Raw genomic sequence first — 20,327 nt, 5'->3', positions numbered from 1 at the left:
ATACGTTGTAATTAGTTCGTTATACCGTCCTCCATATATAGACTGCCTCGCCGCGACGACGACATAGTGGTGGGTTCAGCGATCTCATTTTCCATGAGCGCCTGACGTTAACCAATTCACGGCTATATTTAACATCGTCCTCGCCACGCGAGAGAGAGTCGCTTTCGTCTGACAATTTCACGTTAATTTAATTTAATCGAACGGGGGGACGGGGCCATATATTCGCCGTCATAGTGATTATCTATCTGTCTCTCACTGTCGATATTATCGAGCTGACAATCGATATAATAATGGAGTGATTCGCGCTTGATGCAACGAATAGAATTTTCTCCAGCGCGAAACATCCATGTGATATCGCAAAGTTTGCGTTTACTACCCATGTTATCCATTTGGATCATTATCGGGAGCAGAAGTGACTTCGCACGAAACGTTTCCGTGATACGCCAATTTGTACGCTCACCGCATATTTAGCGTTAAATGTAGCGTTCTAATTCCTACTTTATTAACGTGAAAGTAGCAACCGTGCGTTTAAACGTAATAATAGTTAAATTACATAAAACATTTTAATTCTTATTTGTTTAACGTGAATGTAGTAAAATCAGTATTAAAGTATAAAAGTGCTTCTACATAATTTACAAATCATAAAACTGTAGTTCGCAAACGCAGATGCAGAATGAAGATTTGCGTTTGTTTTTTCATTACGTGCAGTTGGTTTTCATCTGTGTATCTTGCGTGCGATAATCATCATTCTACAATCAGCATTTGCGAACTACATTTTGCAATTTGCGAATTATGTAGAGGCATTAATAATGAAACGAGTGCATTTTAGAAACATGATGAAAATATCTATCAGAGTGCAATGGTTTCAAATTAAGTGTTACATCGTAAATCGCTTAGTAGGATAATAATCGATCACCCTACAAATTTTTATAGCGTCAAATTTGCATTGAATCGAGTGAATGTCGTGATCGTCAGATTTTACTGTTATAAGATATTTAACTTTTGATCCCCCCAGCGAATGCCGCATAATCGCGCATTGAATTTCTTTTTAACCCGAAAGGTCGCAGATTGCCATCGCGCGAGAATACTTTTCCGTCAGCAGCGTTTTAGCGAGTACATTAACTTCGCGGATTAGATCTCCGCTAATCACGCGCGGATTCTCTCGGACAGATTTATCGGCACTTCGGTGTTTCTTGCGGCAACCGATCGAACGAACGAGAGTTTACTCTGCAACCACACTTTGAGATATGTTATCAGATCAACATCCTTCTTCGGGAAAATGTTCCCATGCCGATCGTTGAATCCCTGATAACGGAGGACGTATTGTCGCACCATTTTACATCGTACACCTATACATATAACTCACATCCAAACTTCTGCTACTTCTGTTTTTCAGGCCAGAAATCTCTATCTTGCTCTTTTCCTTTCACGTTCTGTTCGCCGATCACGAAAACTCTTCCGATCACGTATCTTCGATTTTACGAATTTCAAATCGTCAACTGGCTAATGTCTTCTTTTTCGAAAGCGAAATAACACGTTTTCGTATTTTAAAAGCATTCTATTTTTTTCTTCAATTACGATGAGATTTTTCTTTCGAATGTAAGATTATTTATATAGGGGAAGTCACTTATATATCGTACCTCTTAACATTTAAACAAAATTGTAACAAAAGTATTAAAGACATCAGAATATTTCTGTACTTAAGTACATCAAACTTTGATTCATTGGCAATAAAACATTACAACATTTTTATGGAAATAAACATTAAATTATTGTTTAAATTAAGATTAAAAATAAAATACCATTGGGTTCCTAAATCATACTTAACAATCATCAGATTTTACAGAGAAAGATATAAATTTTCTTAAAATTTAACAAATAATAATATTTATTGATAATTTTTAGTAAGTCATCTTAAAAAGACTCGATACAAATATACTCTTTCTTAAGGTGCTTCTGCATAATTCGCAAATTGCAAAACGTAGTTCGCAAATGCTGATGCAGAATGACGATCACCGCATGCAAGACACACACAGATGAAAACCAGTTGCATGCAATGAAAAAATAAACGCAAATCTTCATTCTGCGTCTGCGTTTGCGAACTACGTTTTGCGATTTGAGAATTATGTAGTGGCACTCTTCATATAAATATCAAAATATAATAATTACAAAAAAGTATTATTCAATTACTCAATCTTAACACGTTATTTTATCTTAAATGTAGGTATAATATTAAAGACTAGCAATCATTTATCCAACTTTCTTTATTTTGACAAATTTGCTAATAATATAACTTACAAATATTTTGTTAATTTAATGCTATACTTAAAAAGAGTTTAAATAATATTAATCATAACTCTCTAGTGCACTATAATTCAATTATTCCTTGTACTGATAACATCTTAGGTAAATTGTACAAAAACTTAGATCAGACACCGAACAAAATCAATTTTAAGTATCATTCGCAAACGGATGGCTCGAAGACAAAACAAAAATTGCAGTATTTAAACCATGTTACTAGCGTTACATTTGTATCGTCACCTTTAAGAAAAAATGTTTTGTTTAGAAAATACAATGAAGATAATCGATTTATCTGTCGATACGATTTACTTAGCTAACTCCATCCTATATTTTGAATATAACATGAGTATGCATGAAATATACGCGAATGTAAAAATATTTACTTTCTATAAATATTTTCAAGAATTATTCCATAAAATTTTCTTTAGTTATTCGAATTATTATTCATTCATGTTATTACAATAATACTTTCTATTTAACTCGAATGTGAAAACATGTAATGTAATATATCGATCCAGACTTTGCAGGTGTTCTCAATTCTCACGTGCTAGATTAGCTCGCAGCTATCATTTTCCCGCCAAATTTTTTTATGAAGAAAATGTACTTACAAGTTAAACAATAAATATACGTGAACCGTGTTTCTACATCTCTACGATTAAACAAAATAACTTTATTATGTATTATAAGACAGTCTATCAAAAATTATAAATAAACTGTAAATTCCATTTTATATTAATTCTATAAAAAAAATAGATCTAAATTATCTATAGGAAAGTAAAAGACAGACATATTATTCAGTCATCAATTAAGATTTTAAAAAGCATTTCTTTTGGTATACTATTTTTACAACGCTCGGTGCATGATGACGGTTTACACATGCAGCGTTCGATCGGAAGGGGATCGTAAGCTCGTTGGTAAAGGGTTTTAAAGGAACAAAAGGACGAACGGACTGGTTTCAGGACAAGTCTTGACAACTACGCTGCTGTTTCCGGTTAAGGAACGTCGCAGGCTGCCGTTTACGAAACGAATGTTTACCAGTTGTCCCCTATACGCGGCTTAATAATCCGATTGCCAATCTGATATCTAAATAAGACAAAAAGATGTGAAGAGTATCAGTGAGTACAAATTGTTTTGTGTATTTGAAGTCTTTCTCCAACATTCGCAAAAAAAACTGATAAAATATGTAGAGCTAGAAAATTAATTGAAAAAAATAAAAAAACTTAATTAATATAGAATTTTAAATAAACTTTACAAGGATTATAACTCTATCTTCTACGACATTTATTTTAAATAATTCTTAGCTTTTCTTATATTGTATTTAAACATTCACAGAACATAACGGAAATGAATAACTTTATATGCATTGTAAGTGCAGCAAAGGAAACATTTGGAACGTTCAATTGATCGCTTATTTCGTATGTGGGACGCGTTCTATGCGATAGAGTGGTGAGACCCATCGGCAGATTCAATCAGCGGACGCTGTATGTCGCAGCCTCCGATTTGAGAACCCCTCGAAGACGTTTTTGTCCTTACCGGTGTCGGGAACGGAGGAGCGCGTTCGTAGAAGAGGGACCATGAGGGGAATCGAGGGGTTTAGCCCGTTTTGCCTTACCTGAATGTAGAGGCAGAGTTTTCGGTCGCGACACAAAGGTGCGCGCCCCAAGGATCCCTTGACTTCGGCTACCCGGATGAGCTAACATCTGCGTCAGTCGACGATGAGATTTCGCCGCGAAATCGCGCGCGGCTTCCTCAAAATCTCGCAGAACAAATTCGGCACATTCGCGTTCAAAAAATAGTATCTTGTCAAACGGTGGTGGATAAAAACGTTATAATTGTCATTGTTTCACATCAAAAACATTAATTAATAGATTAATCTAAAAAATTACACTGACCCATATAAATTGAAAAATCTACAATTACATGATGTGTTTGTATTTACTTTGTGTTGTTTAAAAAGGAATTTTATTTGAATTTGTTTGAAGCGTTTGTTGGCACACACATAGATATTTAAATCTGATGTATGTAACTGATTGTGTAACTGGTGTCAAAAAAAATTGTAGGAAGATGAAATCACAGTCTTTCATTTATTTAACGATTTTGTGCCGAATTACATAAAAAATTGTAATATAAATACCAGGGAATTTGAAAGACTTTCGTAAAAAAATTATTACTAATTCTTCATATAAATAACTTTTTGATATAAACTTGAAAATCATTAGAATAGAATTACTGCATTTTTGATAAATATTTATGCGACATTCATGTTAATTATTATCATTAAAATGTTCTTGCCGTCTTTTAGTTGAGCACGTGAAACCGTAATACATTGATAAAAATTTAACTCGAAATCTGGAATAAACGATATTTGTATCACTTCTTATCAAATCTTCTGCAAAACTCGCTTTATATTTTTCGACAACGTGATCTTTAAAATTTTTGCAGATTTATTATAAAAATTTTCAGAAAATATGATATACCTATATAATATCTATATTTTCCTGACTTGATAATCTAAATAATTATCGATCTCAATATTATCGAAAAGAGTCTTTATAATGAAGTAATATATGGTCATATATGGTAAGATAATAGAGAATTAACATGTCTTCTACAATATATACATATATTTTCAATGTTTTGATCGATACAAAGCGATATAAAAAATCAATTGTCGCATCCTTGTTTCGATTAAGATATGTCACTCTTAATTTAAAAAGGGAAAAGTTATATGCGCGCTCGACAATAAAAGTCCATTCATTCATAGCCTACCCATGCGCATTCCATGACTTTGTTATCACGCCATAACGAAAGAGACAAAATGCATTTACGTAATGCACCAATCGGTCATTATCTTTATCAATGCATGACGCTGCTCGTCAGCTAAGTCGTGAAATTCAATACGATACATCACGGAGTGCTCGATCGAGCACAGTGAGTCGCGGAAGTATTCAAATTGTTGCGTGCGAAAAGACGTCACTTGTGACCATTTAAAGGGTTTTTTTGGTTTAAATCACCGGTTGGGATCGGCCACCGAGTTCTACAAAGCCATTCCACAAAATGTATTCGAAAAATGTATACAGCGCCTCAGGTACGTTAGAGATGTCGCTTTTAAAGCTTTAGGAATACCTGAGTATAGAAGAATCCAGAGAAACTTGGATCGTATCGTTCATTTGTCGGTTAACAGCTGCCCGAAGAATGTGTCTCCGAAATATAGAAATACTTCTGTGTGAAACGTAACTCATATCGAAATTGAAATTCTTTTTCATGATTTTGTCTCGTGCTCACAAGAATAATAATAGATATTTGCTATCTAAAGATTCTACTAGTAGCGAATCATTACAGAAAATCCGGAGATGAAAGAGAATGTAAAGTATTTTGTAAATAAGAAAAAATCAGATACGTGAAAGTGCTCATTATCTCGAGAAATTTTTTACGTGTAAATGATTCATCGTACAGTTCCAATTGCCCGGAGGAGATTCTCGAAGAATTCAGTGAACAATCTATCGAGGAATATTAAATTGAGGAATGCGTCATAATGAAATTTTTGCACGCTGGCCAGCTATAAAAGATATATTTCAGTTAAAATTTATCGAATGAACACATTTTATGAAGAGCAAAATCCTGAAAAGAACCTGAGGATTTCCACCAGACTTTCCAATCAAAATTCAGGACATAGTCGCGTGTGATTAAATTGCATCCTGACATTGGACTTGCCTTATCTCACATATACATGCATGTGCACATAACGATAACGCGACATCTTATTACGACGATAATACGCTTCGACGACGGTCATCTTTTGAGTTACCTGATTAACGGACAGCGCATACATTGAAAAAACTTTTCACGAGCAAGTAATGCGCCTGATTTCGAATGCTTAGTGCGAATCTTAATCAAAGATTTAAAATGATTGAGTTTAAAATCGTGGAAACTGCTAAAAATAAATGTTCGTAGGAGACATGTTACAAGTACAAGTAAGTTTACAATATGTTACAAGTAAGTTTACAATCATCCAAAAATAAGCTCTACAACGTTAGCATGATGAATATTACGAGCAGTTATGCTTTACGATTGTTTTACCCGGAGTAAACCTACATTTCTCTGTTCTGGAAGTAAAATAATATTTAGACAATAATAGACAACATAAATTAAGCAAAAAGTATACAGATGTAAAATATTGCGATAACACGATATAATAATAAAATATAATTAAATAAAACTAATAGATAATAAAAATTCAGTACAATATTATTTAATTTAACAAGCAATCTTCTGTAGGTATTAGGATTATCGATTATCAAATAACAAATTATGTGAAAAATGTTTCGATGATGAAATATTTTAACATCCCGACATACTTTATCTGGCAAATGCGCTGCTACATTTCGCGATGTAAAAAATGCTATAAAATTTAATAAAAGTGCTCATAAATACTTATCCGGCCTTTCTCGCGCACGGTCGACTGTGCTCGAAACCACGCGAATGGTGAAAAGAAAAATGTGCGTCAAGCCAATGGAGGAGAATGAAGATGATAAAGTTGTCAGCATGATCGTCAACTATTTTAGTGCGAGGGTAAATATTGCGGATGGCTATCGCGAAAAACCAAGACTTCTGCAAACATTCGCAAAGTCTGTTCAGAAAACACACACAGAGAGTGCCAAATTCTTTATTAATAATAAAATAAACTCTATAATTCAACTGCTCCTGTTGTTACGTCTTCTCTTCAAAATACTTCTCTCGTTTTTTAATATGTCACTTGCACAGTCCTTTTCAATTTTGGAAGCAATTCTGAAACATTTTCTTCAATCGTATGTAATTATTATTTATCAGCGAATTTTCTTCCAAATTTTCAAACTTTTCTAATCTTTTTACTTACAATCAAGTCGTTACACTTTGATAGAGCATAGTGATTATAATAGTCTTGTTTTTTGCAAAAAAGATCACAAAACAATGTAGAATATTACAATGGAGCATCTACTTTTTCTTCCTTTATTTCTGACAAACTTAGTAAAACTTTTTAGCTCTGAAATAACAATATTAAAAGTCTGTATGAGATAGAAACTCATAACAGGTAACGTCTTTATGGCATCTTTATAATGAAAACAACAAATCTTGTCAAAAAAATTTGGCCATGTTTTTTAAATTATATCTTGTGGATTATGCTCGGCTGAGACAGCAAAATATTTTTAATATACTTTTTTTTACTTTTAAATTTCTCTGAAAGTTTTTGTATACTCTACTTAAAATAAAATCTAATATAACTTGAAATAAGATTACATACACACATATATATATATATATATATATGACAAATAAGAATTAAGATCCGACCGTGTAAATGTACAACATACATATGTTTGAGAGCATCAATAATCGGTCAAAGTTAGATGTTATGAATATAATATATTCTTAATTTTTAAAATTTTAATTATCTCAAATGTGACTGTGTGTCGGAACATTCGGACATTAACCACAGTCGATCTGAAATGCTAATAATATAAATATGATGAGGAGTCGAAACATTCGGACATTCCTATATATGAAAATAATCCCCCCTAAATTAATTCGGTAAAGAACTTATAAGCTCTCGCAATAAATTCTTTACTGAATTAATTTAGGATCATCTAAAAAAATTGACCTTGGCCCGATCTTGGCGACGCGACCCAAAGTCAAACTAAGATCTGTAAATAGATCTTTTTATATCTTACAACTTTTATCTAAAATATTTCTTTCCTCCCGAGTAAATCTGAGGTTCTGACCAAATATATTGTATTCATTGTATTGTCAAATAATGCCACGAAGTTTTCTTTTGCTCCTTTTGTTATATACATCCAGCATTTTTCCCTAATGGCAACCAGCCAAATCACTTCTCTTTCGGAAGAAATATGTGAAACTTACAAAACCGGAAGTTGAATAAGGCGGTCTCTTTGATAAGAATTAAAATATGGAGTATTGTATTTAATAGTAGATATACATATATGAATTTATATATAAAGAAAACAATAGCAAAACAATACAAAAAAAAGTTCTTTTCAGGCAAAATAATATGAAATTATACGCTTCCGTATTTTATTCAAAATTATTAAAGAACAAATATATAGAAATCTACACTATGTTTATTTATTTATTTATCATATTTCTTTTGCTTTCATTTGTACATACAATTTCTGTACATACAATTGCTATGTTACTGAAAAGACAGATTTATATATTACATGCATTTATATATGCACGAAATGCTCACGAATTGTAAGCGTGTACTAAATCTCGTGTACAACTCTTAACCAAGTATGTCTTTTCTCATTTGCAGAATTTCTTCTCGAAACGATCATTCCGGTCAAACCCTCTGAAGAGAACGAAGAGCGTAACAAAGCTCGAGCGGCAAAAGCAACGGGGCGCCGGTCTCCGAGGATGCCGTTCACACGAGTCTCTGCTGTGCGGTCAGGCGGTGACCTCGATGGACCTCGCAGCGGTGACGTCGCTGCATCCGAGTCTCCTCAGCAGGCCCCACTGCTTCCAGGTCACGCCGAGTACTGGCGGGCCGAAGTATTTCAGCTGCAAAACCGCTCACGAACGGGAACAGTGGTTGCACAGGTCAGTTAAACCGGGTTGCGCATTGCTTTTTATTTATCACTCACCGCACGCCGCGCCATCGAGATAAACACCCGTTTTATTTTCATCATGCGAGAATGATGTACTCGGTCATTTCGAAACTGAATACTGTACGAGACGCTCTAGATTTACCGCACAGTTTCTCGGCTACGGAGTCCTTGATAAATACGACATTTGACTTGAATTATGCAAAGTTGAAGTGCTCATCTCTCGGTAATACCGCAAAGCGGATTGAGAGTCAAGAGAATACCTATATACATATGCAAACTAGAACATTATCATAAATATGTACCTTCAGTATTTATGTCATTACAATATCTGATTTTGAAGTATAACAATCCTCAAATAAATCTGTATCCTTATTCGATCCAATTATCATGTGATGTCGTATAAGCAGAGGCGTACAAAAGCTACAAATTATCTATTTTATTATATGCAGCATAAGGAAATCCGTTCAGCCGGATGGGGAACAGACACGTCGAACGGACAATTCGCTGCAGATCTGGTTATTGGAGGCGAAGGGCGTGCCTGCGAAGAAGCGATATTTTTGCGAGGTCTGCCTCGACAGCACCTTGTATGCACGAACAACTGCCAAGCTGAAGGCCGACTTGTGTTTCTGGGGCGAGCACTTCGACTTCCATCATTTGCCTTCTGTCAACACCATCCAGGTGAATCTGTACAGGGAAGCAGACAGGAAAAAGAAGAGAGACAAAAATGTTTTAATCGGTAAACATTATACGAAGAATCTTAATATTTTTAAGTGATTTTAATAATTAAAATTTCTACATTATATATCATTCATACATTATACATAGAAAAATGTTTGATTATACATATATAGCTATAAATTTAAAATACGAATGAATAAAATATGAATCATGTGAAACAATACATAAATCCAAAATTATACGAAGTGAATTACCATAATCGCGATATAAATGCAACACACATATAATGACATACATACCGATTGTTTTTCATACACAGTAAAAAAATTTGTGTATTTGTGTTGGAAACGATCCACTCACGTTTGTGTTAACAATTTGTTGAATTTTTTAACATATTCGAGTGTTAATTTAACACATAATGTGATTATGTTATTTAAAGATTTTTTGTGAAATTGATATTCAGTGTTTCTTAATGTCAAAATGACACAATTTATGAGTGAGTGAACAAGTAACATAAAAATAATGTGTTTTAAAACGTAAATTCTAAGATAAATGAATGAAATATGTGTTTATATTTAACATATCATAAATGTTAATTTTCTAAAAAAATATGTTCCCACACGGTATGTTTACAAACTGTGTCGATGTTATTTATTCTCTTACATAATTTGTGTTACCTTCTAACATATTCATCTTGTGTAAAATTAACTCAAAAATTTGAGTGGACTATTTAGGACATGCGATTTATGTTAAATTCAACACATTTTTTCCAACTGTGTAGGTTCCGTCAGTATACCAGTACACAATGTGACATCGCGTTACTTAACAGAGAAATGGTATACCGTAGTAGGTGACAAGGGACCTCTCAAAGACCCTCCTGCCCTAAGAGTAAAGTGCCGTTTCCAGTCAGTTGACATATTGCCGGTTCAGGTGTATCAAGAGTTTCTGGAATATCTGAAAACTGATTACGCGTCGCTATGCGAAAAATTGGAACCCGTCATCGGCGTCAAGGCAAAAGAAGATATTGCGACTGCCTTGGTAGCGGTGATGCAACGGGAGAAAAAAGCGCCGCAATTCCTCGCTGATCTCGTCATGATGGACATTCATAGAATAGGTCAGTCTTCATGTAACTAATTTTTACGCATAAAACTGTTAATATTTCTTATTTAAAGCTTTGTTTCAAGCACAATTATTGTTTAAAATTCTTATTTTATTTCTTTTTTATTTTTGATTTGTTAATTTGCAATTTATAATTCAATTTGTATTTATCAATATTTCAGATGATGAAAGACTCACCTTTCGAGGGAATTCCTTAGCCACAAAGGCAATGGAAGCTTACTTAAAATTGACCGGGGACAGATATCTACAAGAGACTCTGGGAGCAGTTGTGAGAGGAGCAGTCGAAGGCGGCGATTGCGAAGTGGATCCACTCAAGGTCGCTTCCGTCGCTGCGTTGCACAAACAACAGCAGAACCTTCGTAACGCCGTAGAGCTGGCTTGGAGCAGAATATTATCGAGCCATGCTCATTTTCCGCTAGAATTACGCGAGTGTTTCCGCATTTTCCGTGAACGTCTGGCTGATCTGGGCCGCGAGGACATTGCAGACAATCTCATCTCCGCATCGATCTTTCTAAGATTCCTCTGTCCCGCCATTCTCAGTCCGTCTCTCTTCAATATTACGCACGGTAAATCAAAACATAATTACATTTCAATTGAATTTCGATTAGTATGGATTATTGATTACTACGCGTATTATATTTGTATAAAGTAACAACATCCATTAATTGTAATTATAAAACGAAAATTACGTGAAAACTTAATACATATTTAATGCATAAAAAATAATTTCTTCTTTAGAATATCCGAATGAGAAAGCAGCGAGAAATCTCACTCTAGTCGCGAAGACGCTTCAAACGCTTGCGAACTTCACGAGATTCCAGGGCAAGGAAAATTTCATGGAATTTATGAATGATTTACTCGAACGCGAGGCTCCGTCTATGAAGAATTTCTTGCAGCTAATTAGCGTAAGTATCGTATAATATTTTATTTCATATTTTAATTTCCGACATTTATATATTGCTTCTTGAATAGATTAATGGAAAAAATATAAAAACATTTTTACAAATTTTAAAATTATAACTAAAACTAAAACCTAAAACTATAATTTTATGTAAGTACGTGTATAAAAAAAAATGTGCTTTGTACAAATATAATTTTTCTATTCAACAGAGTCCATTACCAAAGGATGCACCAACTAATAACTCGCTTGAATTTGATGGCTACATAGATCTGGGCAAGCAATTGTCTCTGCTGCACGCTCTTTTACGAGAAAGTGTGGCAACGATAGCTCCATCCTCGCCATCAATGCCACCATCGCGATTACCTGAGATCCTTGACAGAATCTCCATAGCTTTGGATCAACCAGGTCCAAGTCCCGTACCCACCACACATCGTTATCCGAACTTACAAAATAATATTTTCCGCTACAATGATCCGACGATCGCCAACAGCAACTCGAATCTCTCCATTTCGGCCACGTCGACACTGAGCAATCATAGTACTATAAACGGCACGATCAGAGATAGCAATGAAGTGCTGCAAACTAACACTCTAGGTCACAACAGTTCGCGCAGTCCGAATGTCACAAGAGCAGCAACTCTACCGCGAAACGCTTATATGCCAGCGAACGGCAAGTTGCAGCTGCAAATTAACTCAGATGATTATCCTTTGGAGCCGCCGGCGTTCGTGTCGCGTTCACCAACACCAATCACGCGGCAACATAGGCCGCTTGGTCCTAATCGATCTGGACCAGGTTACAGACTGACAGCCAGCGCGAGCCTGGCAAACGTCAATCACTGCCAGACTCATCCAACAAGCCCCACGCGTTCCGAGAGTCACAACAATCTGAAGGACTCCAATTACAATATCACCACGTCGCCTCAAAGCATCCAGTCAAGTAACGGTAGTATTGTTTCTCAGCAGCAACAGCAGCAGCAACAGCATCGGCACAACATTGCGCGTCTCGCACAAAGTCTCGATATTCACGATCGCGAAGATAATTTTAATCATAACAATTACAACGTATCAAGATCGGCCAGCCGGAATCATTGTCACAAGGAAGAGAACGCTAATCAGACCCAACAGCGCAATTACAACAATGTCTCGAAGACCACAGTGAATGCTAACGTGGTCGTCAATCCGCCTACGAATCTCACCCTGTCAATCAATCATCAACCCAACAATAATTACAACACTTCCAAGGGAAACAACGCGTCCGCTAACGGCAATCTTGATGAGCTGTCTGATTTACTAAGATACGCGGACGATGAAGTGTCGGAATCCAAGTCACAGAAAGGCTCGCAAATCTCCATCTCGCAATTGAGCAATGTGGCTTCCTCGGGTTATCAAAGCTTCGCCGCTTACAGTCAGAGCTCCAGTCCGGTGGATCTCAGCAGTAACAATGCAAACGCGCATATTCTCAGTACGGCGCCGTTGGCATTTGCTAATCCTGTTTACCATATGGACTCGAATCATGCGAGAACAGGCAGACGAGGTAGCACTAGTTCTGAAGAGAGAGATGGTAGCGGCGGTGGCGGCGTCGATAGTGTAAGAGGTGTCGATCTAAGTCCCTCGCCACCGCCCAAGAATAACGTTCGAAATCATCAGAGGAACGGCCAAAATCAATGGCGACAAGGCAATCAGACTCACAGAAACAACTCAGAGCACGCGCAGGATGTTTGCTGCACGAAGCTCCGAAGAAGACTTTCCCTTGATTCTACAAGAGATCTGTCGGACACCAGTGAGGAAGAAAATTGCACCACCAGGAGAAGCAAGTCTCGCAGTCATCGAAGTATCGATCAGGTCAGTTAATGAAAGATACTTGCAATTTGTTTTACGCACTATGAGTAATTAATGAAACGACACTATAAATTGAATTAACTATTGTTTCTTGAACATGGAAAAATCTGCAACTTTGTATTTCTTTAAAGATGTAAATAACAGATTCTTTATTCTATTATATGGGTTTACTGACTACAGCATATAAATGATTATAATTTTCTGTAATCGTCTAACGAATATTTCTCTATACAGATATTCTTTCTATCTATCTCTCGTAACTAACACGCCACGTTTATTCGTTTCCAGTACGAAGTGGATCTGTATGAGGTGGAAAGGCTACAGAATAGCGTAGATCGGCTGCGATTGCGCGCGCGATTAGGTGCCAACGAGGATGCTGATTTAGATCTCGCGTCCGACACCAACATGAAGAGCATCATTTCCAGGTACTCCATCTTCATTTCCGCAATAACGTCGCTAACCCATTATCGGGTCTTTGCCTGAGTGTGAACCCTGATATCACCGTGATCATTATCACTGTCTCTGCGTTTTTTCACTTCGACTTCTCGCCATGTTCAGCCACTCGATCTTCCATATCCTCATTTCTCGACTTGTCGTGAGATTCGTTTGAAGTCTCTGTATAGAAATTCTACATTCATATAGAATGGCATTCGAATTGGCAACTTTCGTTCAATGTTATATCTTACAAAAAGTACAGTTTTATAGTATTTACAATTTGTGATGAATTATCAACGGATTAAATTTCAATTTTATTGATAATAAATAACGTGATTTTAGACATTAGCATTAGAATTATTGTCTATTTCGTGTATATTCATAGTGATGAACGTCGTCTAATCGCGTGTACCACTTTTTCTATGTCTAACGGAACTAATGGGGAAACACTCACCCGTATATGAACGGCTACTTTATCAAAACGATGTATGTTTAACTGATTGTGTGTTCCTGTGCATTCTATCCGCTGCATTTGGTATACTCTGGCTTGATCTGGACCTTTGGTGTAAGAGTCAATTATATTTATAAGCTTTTCTTACATTTTTATATTCATATGTTAGCTCATCGTGTTCTTTCTTGGTTTTCGGAAATTCGCCACTCGGATTTAAACTCGGAACGAAAACTCGTATTCACCGTTTTGACATTACCGATCACAAAACGTCTTTTTTATCAATTTTTCACCGAATTGGCGCTCATCGAACACCGACACATCTCATGACTCACATTTCAACACGTTCATTTTGATCATGTGCACAGATATTCAATGATAATTATCTGAGTATATCGCAAAGAAAGAAATGTCCGGGTACCGTATGTCAAGCAGATGTTCATCGCAGTATTAAACTCTCCAATATGTGGACATTTCTTTTTTCTCTCTTTCTTTATACATACATACTCGCTATGATTATGATACAAAGCAAACATATGTAGTTTCTGGGAAGACCTTATGTTCCAGTTATCCTTTTCCAAGAGTATATTAAATTATGCACCAAACACTGTTGCTTCTTATAACTTTATTTTTATCTTTTGATGTTGTTTCAGTAATTATGCATCGTGGTGCGCTTGGTTCTTTTTCAGCTTCGCTGTAATGTCTCTCGGTTTTAAATAGAAGATAGAATTTCATCAATAAACTGAATATCTTTTTTTCAAAGTAAAATTATACAAATTGAACAGCAGAAGCTTGAGAGAGTTAATTCAGCGGAGCTTAATTCCTCAACGCTCTTTATTCTTCGCGTATAACACAATCATTCGAAATAATCTTTTCAGCATTTCTAAATATAAACTCTCGAAGAATAAAGATCGTTTCAAGGGACATTTCCGATGAGAGGAGCTTTAATTCTTTTATCGAATCTTTTATCAAACTCTCTTTCTCGTGCACAATGACGCATTCAACCCCAATTTAATGTTTTATTTTTTGCTCGCAGGTTAATCTCCGTGGAGGAGGAACTACGTCGCGAACAGCAGAAGATGTCGGCGGCGTTGTCGTACAAGCAGCGCGTGATCGACGCGCAGGAACAGCAAATAGCTGCCCTGGGTGCTGCGAACTCGCGTCTCATGTCGACAAACGCGAGCCTGCTTTCGGCGCTGAGCAAGCAACGCTACAATGTCAAATCCCAGGTCAACAGTGAAGCTGCACCGCTATTACAGAATATCGCTGATATCGGTGAGCTTAAAAGCTCATCGTGTTAAGCGGTGTTAGATCGGAAATCAAGAAAACAAGAATGAATCTTCGAACAGAGAAAATGTTTTCTTTGAGAAGCCTTGTGCTGCAATACGCATTATAAACGGTGTCATCAATGACGACGTTTATCTTCTCTGAATAATCTTGTAGCACCTCTATGAGGTAGTCGATTTGTTGCAAGAGAAATGAGATTTCCGAAAGGGACTAATCATTAGTTAAATCTATGCGAATTAACGTCGTAAGAAAATAAGAGAAAATTCTTTATTCAGAGAAGCGCGAGGGGAGCATGGATCTTCTTTGATTGTAATTCGTTGCATGAATTCCACGAGTCGTTTAAATCAACGTTACCTTCCGATCTTGAGATCACGCGCTCGAAAAAAATTTTAAACGTACAGCGCGAGTAAATAGACCCGGTGTCGACCTGGACTCGTGAAACTCGAGGATGCGGAGTATCGTGCTAGAAAACAATATAGACTGCGACATAAGAGAGAATGGCGTGCGAAAAATAGAGGCTATTTAGTAAATAGGCAGACCGAATAAGTAGACAACGTTCGTCGAATTTATATAATGTGACATAGCGTTAAGCTAGGTTTATTTGTACGCGAGTAAGAAGAAAATCCGCAACTCGTCCAAGATTCGATCATGGAAATCGCTCTGATTGCTTGAATGACGATTGACTCGCGACAGTGCTGACCAGTGAAATGAATATTTGTGACCGCGAATCTCCCAACGGCGACTTTGTTTCGTTCGGCATGAACGAAACGAAAGTGGCAACGAGACTAAATTTTAATTTCATTAAATTGAAGATCCTCGATATCAGCAGCGAAAAGCGAATCGATTGCATCTTCATTGATCCCATACGAATTATTTCGATCATGTCTATTTAATCAGCGAACGTATAAATAAAAATTAAACTTTACTGAATCGAATATTTGATATAAGTGATAAAGTATGAGCCCTGAAACTCGTAAAAAGACGTAGCTCATTTTCATTTGTATTTATCTGAATCATTTATCTGGAATATCCAGAATGATCACAAGTTTTATCAACTTTAGTTTACTATACGATTAAAAATTAAATATCTAGTTTGCATTGCTTGCGCGATGAAAATCGATGTTCGATTCTAATTGGATCATTCAATTAAAAATCATGCGGCACTCGGACGGCACACGAAGAAGTCCTGATCATCAAATCGCGTATATGTTTCCCTTGTTTCTACTATTGTATCTACGCACAGCCGCACGCACCGTAACAGTTTAGAAATAGTGTGATATCTAAGGAGTATAATATCGACGTTCGCGCCACATCACGACATTCTAGTTTGTTCCCCGAGTGCACGGTTTCTCACGACCGTAAAACACGACTTTCATTTTTACGTGCGAATTATTATATTTTATCACGAAGCCTGCGTTGCGTTTCCTTTCTAAAACGAATGTATTTGGCCGAATAGCTCACGCAATTTTTTTTTAACCCATCGAATATTGAGTGAGAAACGGAACAAGCTTCCATGACCAAAAGGTGAGCGAAAAAGTCCGTTGAACGAAAAAGACAAGCGGACTTCCAAAGCGACGTTTTGCGTTCGTTTTCGAACGTTTTTTTTCTTGTCTCGACGAGCCGCGAGCAAATAACGACTACCTTTGGTTCAGCACGACCCTTTTATTCTAAGCAACGATATTTATTTAGTAGTGTCTACCAAAGATGAAGAATTTCACATTGTAAAGAGAGTATTGAGATTTATGTAAGATATTTGGTTGTCTTCTTCTTTTTTATTTTTACTGTTCCCGACGAAAGCGATAATAATTATCGCCATGTACGGAAGCGACGCAATCGGGAACGGTACTTAAGTTCGAGAAAAACGGTGTATACGATACGTGAATTCGGAAATCGTTTTTCCCGCTCGATATTATTCGAAGCAAAATTTTTGCACATCAAGCCGTAATTTTGTGCGTGTATAAGCAGCACACATAACGCATGACAATTAATTAGATTTCTCGAAGGTCTCGCTCGTTCGCAAAGCGTTAATGTGTTACGTTTTACATCACAATAACAATTACACAGGCCGACATTTTAAGACTTTTTCTGTTGTTTGAATAAAAGATACTATTTCCTAGATATTTTTGCGCGCTGAACACGAATCCGTTAATGAAATTGCTTTATCACGTCAGGTTTTTGAAAAAAGTGAGGTTAAAGGTGTCAAAATTAACGTTTTTTGACATATTTGTGACTGTTTTGTTAGCGAAGTAAATTTTTTTCTCTACTTTTGTTTACGCCATCTTAAAGACCAAACATTGTTGCGGTGACAAATTTTTGGTTTGCCATATTGGATCCGCCATTTTGAATTTCGAAAATCTGACTTCAGATTTTCGGATTTAGTGATCTCAAAAACCTTGCTACTAACATCATCACACAGTTCTTAAAACTTTTTTTCGCGCGCGTGAAAATATTTGGCACAAATGGTTTTCTTTCTGTGACTACGCAGAGATTATCTCGGTGAAAAAAAACGTACAGTGTTATAAAAGATGTATTTTAAAGATATAAATTGGCACTTTAAGTGGCGTAAATCAAAGTAGAGAAAAAAATTTACTTCGCTAACAAAAAAATCACAAATATATCAAAAAACGTTAATTTTGACACCTTTAACCTCACTTTTCTCAAAACCTGACGTGATAGAGCAATTTCATTGCCGAATTCATGTTCAGCGCACAAAAATACATAGGAAATGGTATCTTTTATTCAAACAACAGAAACCACGTCCTCCAGTGTTATTATTGCAGCCATTGTCGTATAATGCGTATGAAAGACTGATTGAGAAAGCGAGCGAGAGAGCGGGAGAGAAAGGTGAAAAAAAAGAAAGCGTGAAAGAATGAATGAGTGTCAGTTCGCGTGCGAGGGAGCGTGAGAGAAGATAATCAGTTTAATCTCGCTAAGGAAAAAAAAAGTATTATCTCGTCAACTTTGTACCATAATGTTATTCTCGCCTGTCCGAGCGTTTGAGCCTCTTGCCTGACGCATTATTACTTTTGTATAGAAATATCCTCATTCTTCGTTCTTCTTCTCTATCATTTCTTTTTATACTTTTTCTTCTTCCGTATCACGGAAAACCACGACCGTACTGCGTTCGCGGGAAATCGCCCCTTTAGAAGCCACTTTCTTTGATTCGTCGAGTATTTACATTTGATAAAATTAATATATTAATACTGTCCTCCTTTCTTCTTGGATGATGTAATCGATGAATATCTATTTAAAGAATCACTTAAATAGCGTGTACATTATTAAGTTTTGGTATATTCGTTTCTGCAATAGACCACCTGTATTTAAGCATATAGTGACTATTACACTACATGAACAAATAAATACGATTAGACATATAAACGACCTCGCCGCTTTTCCCTGGTTTATCCGATTCCAACTTCATTTAAGCATAATAAATGATTCAAAAGCGACAACGATTCATTTCGGTGTTATGTCAATCAATATCGAAAAGACGAAGGAGTTGCATTACAATTTATTATATCGTAATATCATTTTTCTGTTTGTAAATAAAACTAGATGAGTATTCGAAAACTTTTTTGCAATTACAATTCGTAAAAATATTTGAATTTGGACGAATTTTTAGTAGATATTGCTTAATACCATAATAAATTTTTATTCACATTAGTAATGTCTTTCTGAAATAAAAACTTAAAATATTACCACGTGTATTTGCATTACAATCTGCCGTGAATAATATACTATAGTCTGCAATAAATATTAATACTTTGGTTAAGCATTTCGCGCCACACACAATCGAAAATATTATTAAATAATAAAATACAATATTTAAACAATCAAATAACCGAGTAAAAAAAGATATTAAATAATAATTATAACATATTTATTTCGTAATTTTATTCGATACGTTCGATCTCGGCCTATTATATGTGTGTATATATATATATAAGAAGGTTGTATTATATAGGCTGTTTCATTTTAAGTGATATGGTCGATTATCTCGTGAATCGATGATTTTATTGAAAAATTTTTCGAACAAAAGTTGCCAAAATATAAAATTTGATCACACAACAATAAAATCTTTGTTATCACATGAGCATACTCAGTGAGAAATGACAATGGAATCGACGTCGAATCGATGTCGATTCCATTGTCATTTCTCACTGGGTATTTGCCTTCCTATGATAAATATATTTTTATGCTAATGATCAATCACGCGATAAATTAATTGAAAAATAAGTTTTCAGTGCAACTCTTCTAATTATTATTTAAAAAATTCTAGTTGTGCATAAAAAATTAAAGATCAAAAAAATATATATAATTCATATTGATATTGAAATATATTATCCTGAAATTCTGGTTTAGCATTTCACTTCTTTCTGATGTACACAAGATGGAGCCATAAGTCCATCGCAAGTCTCAAAGTCGCAAAAATTCAAATTAAATTAATAATTGTTCATTGAATAAAGTTACTTCATAATTTATTTTAAAATGTCTCAACTTTCTCTCTTTAAGATTAATTTTTTTTCACCAGCAATCAACTTATTAATTTTTGTCGAAATTGTGTTACCTGTAATATCACAGGTATACAAAACAAAACGATCTCAAATATATCAAAATTGCCTATTTAAATAAATAAATCGCAATCATTAGTAACAGCAATTTAAGCTACTTTGTTGCCTTGATTTTTTTCAAGATCTTATGAGAAAAGGCTAGTCAAT

At 35.5% G+C, this 20,327-nt stretch overlaps 1 protein-coding gene across 6 annotated transcripts in view; it reads left to right on the top strand.

Moving 5' to 3' along the window:
* raskol (Ras GTPase-activating protein raskol) overlaps positions 1 to 16,942 on the top strand; it is a 350,704-nt gene extending 333,762 nt beyond the window's left edge. For 5 of the 6 annotated variants that reach the window (XM_018446324.1, XM_018446322.1, XM_018446326.1 and 2 more), the window contains 8 exons: positions 8,612 to 8,895; positions 9,353 to 9,639; positions 10,363 to 10,695; positions 10,862 to 11,266; positions 11,439 to 11,605; positions 11,811 to 13,442; positions 13,728 to 13,864; positions 15,359 to 16,942. In XM_018446324.1, coding sequence (XP_018301826.1) covers positions 8,612 to 8,895; positions 9,353 to 9,639; positions 10,363 to 10,695; positions 10,862 to 11,266; positions 11,439 to 11,605; positions 11,811 to 13,442; positions 13,728 to 13,864; positions 15,359 to 15,623 — 3,510 coding nt within the window. In that variant the 3' untranslated portion in view covers positions 15,624 to 16,942. Of the gene's footprint in view, positions 1 to 6,710; positions 6,874 to 8,611; positions 8,896 to 9,352; positions 9,640 to 10,362; positions 10,696 to 10,861; positions 11,267 to 11,438; positions 11,606 to 11,810; positions 13,443 to 13,727; positions 13,865 to 15,358 lie in introns of those variants that run through there. The other variant, XM_018446327.1, reaches the window with a different exon arrangement.
* The last annotated feature ends 3,385 nt before the right edge of the window (positions 16,943 to 20,327 follow it).

Source organism: Mycetomoellerius zeteki, unplaced genomic scaffold, assembly GCF_001594055.1.
Source record: "Mycetomoellerius zeteki isolate Tzet28-1 unplaced genomic scaffold, Tzet1.0 scaffold179, whole genome shotgun sequence".
Classification (NCBI taxonomy): domain Eukaryota; kingdom Metazoa; phylum Arthropoda; class Insecta; order Hymenoptera; family Formicidae; genus Mycetomoellerius; species Mycetomoellerius zeteki.
The sequence above is the reverse complement of the archived record's forward strand: the minus strand, read 5'-3'. Positions and strand labels throughout refer to the sequence as shown.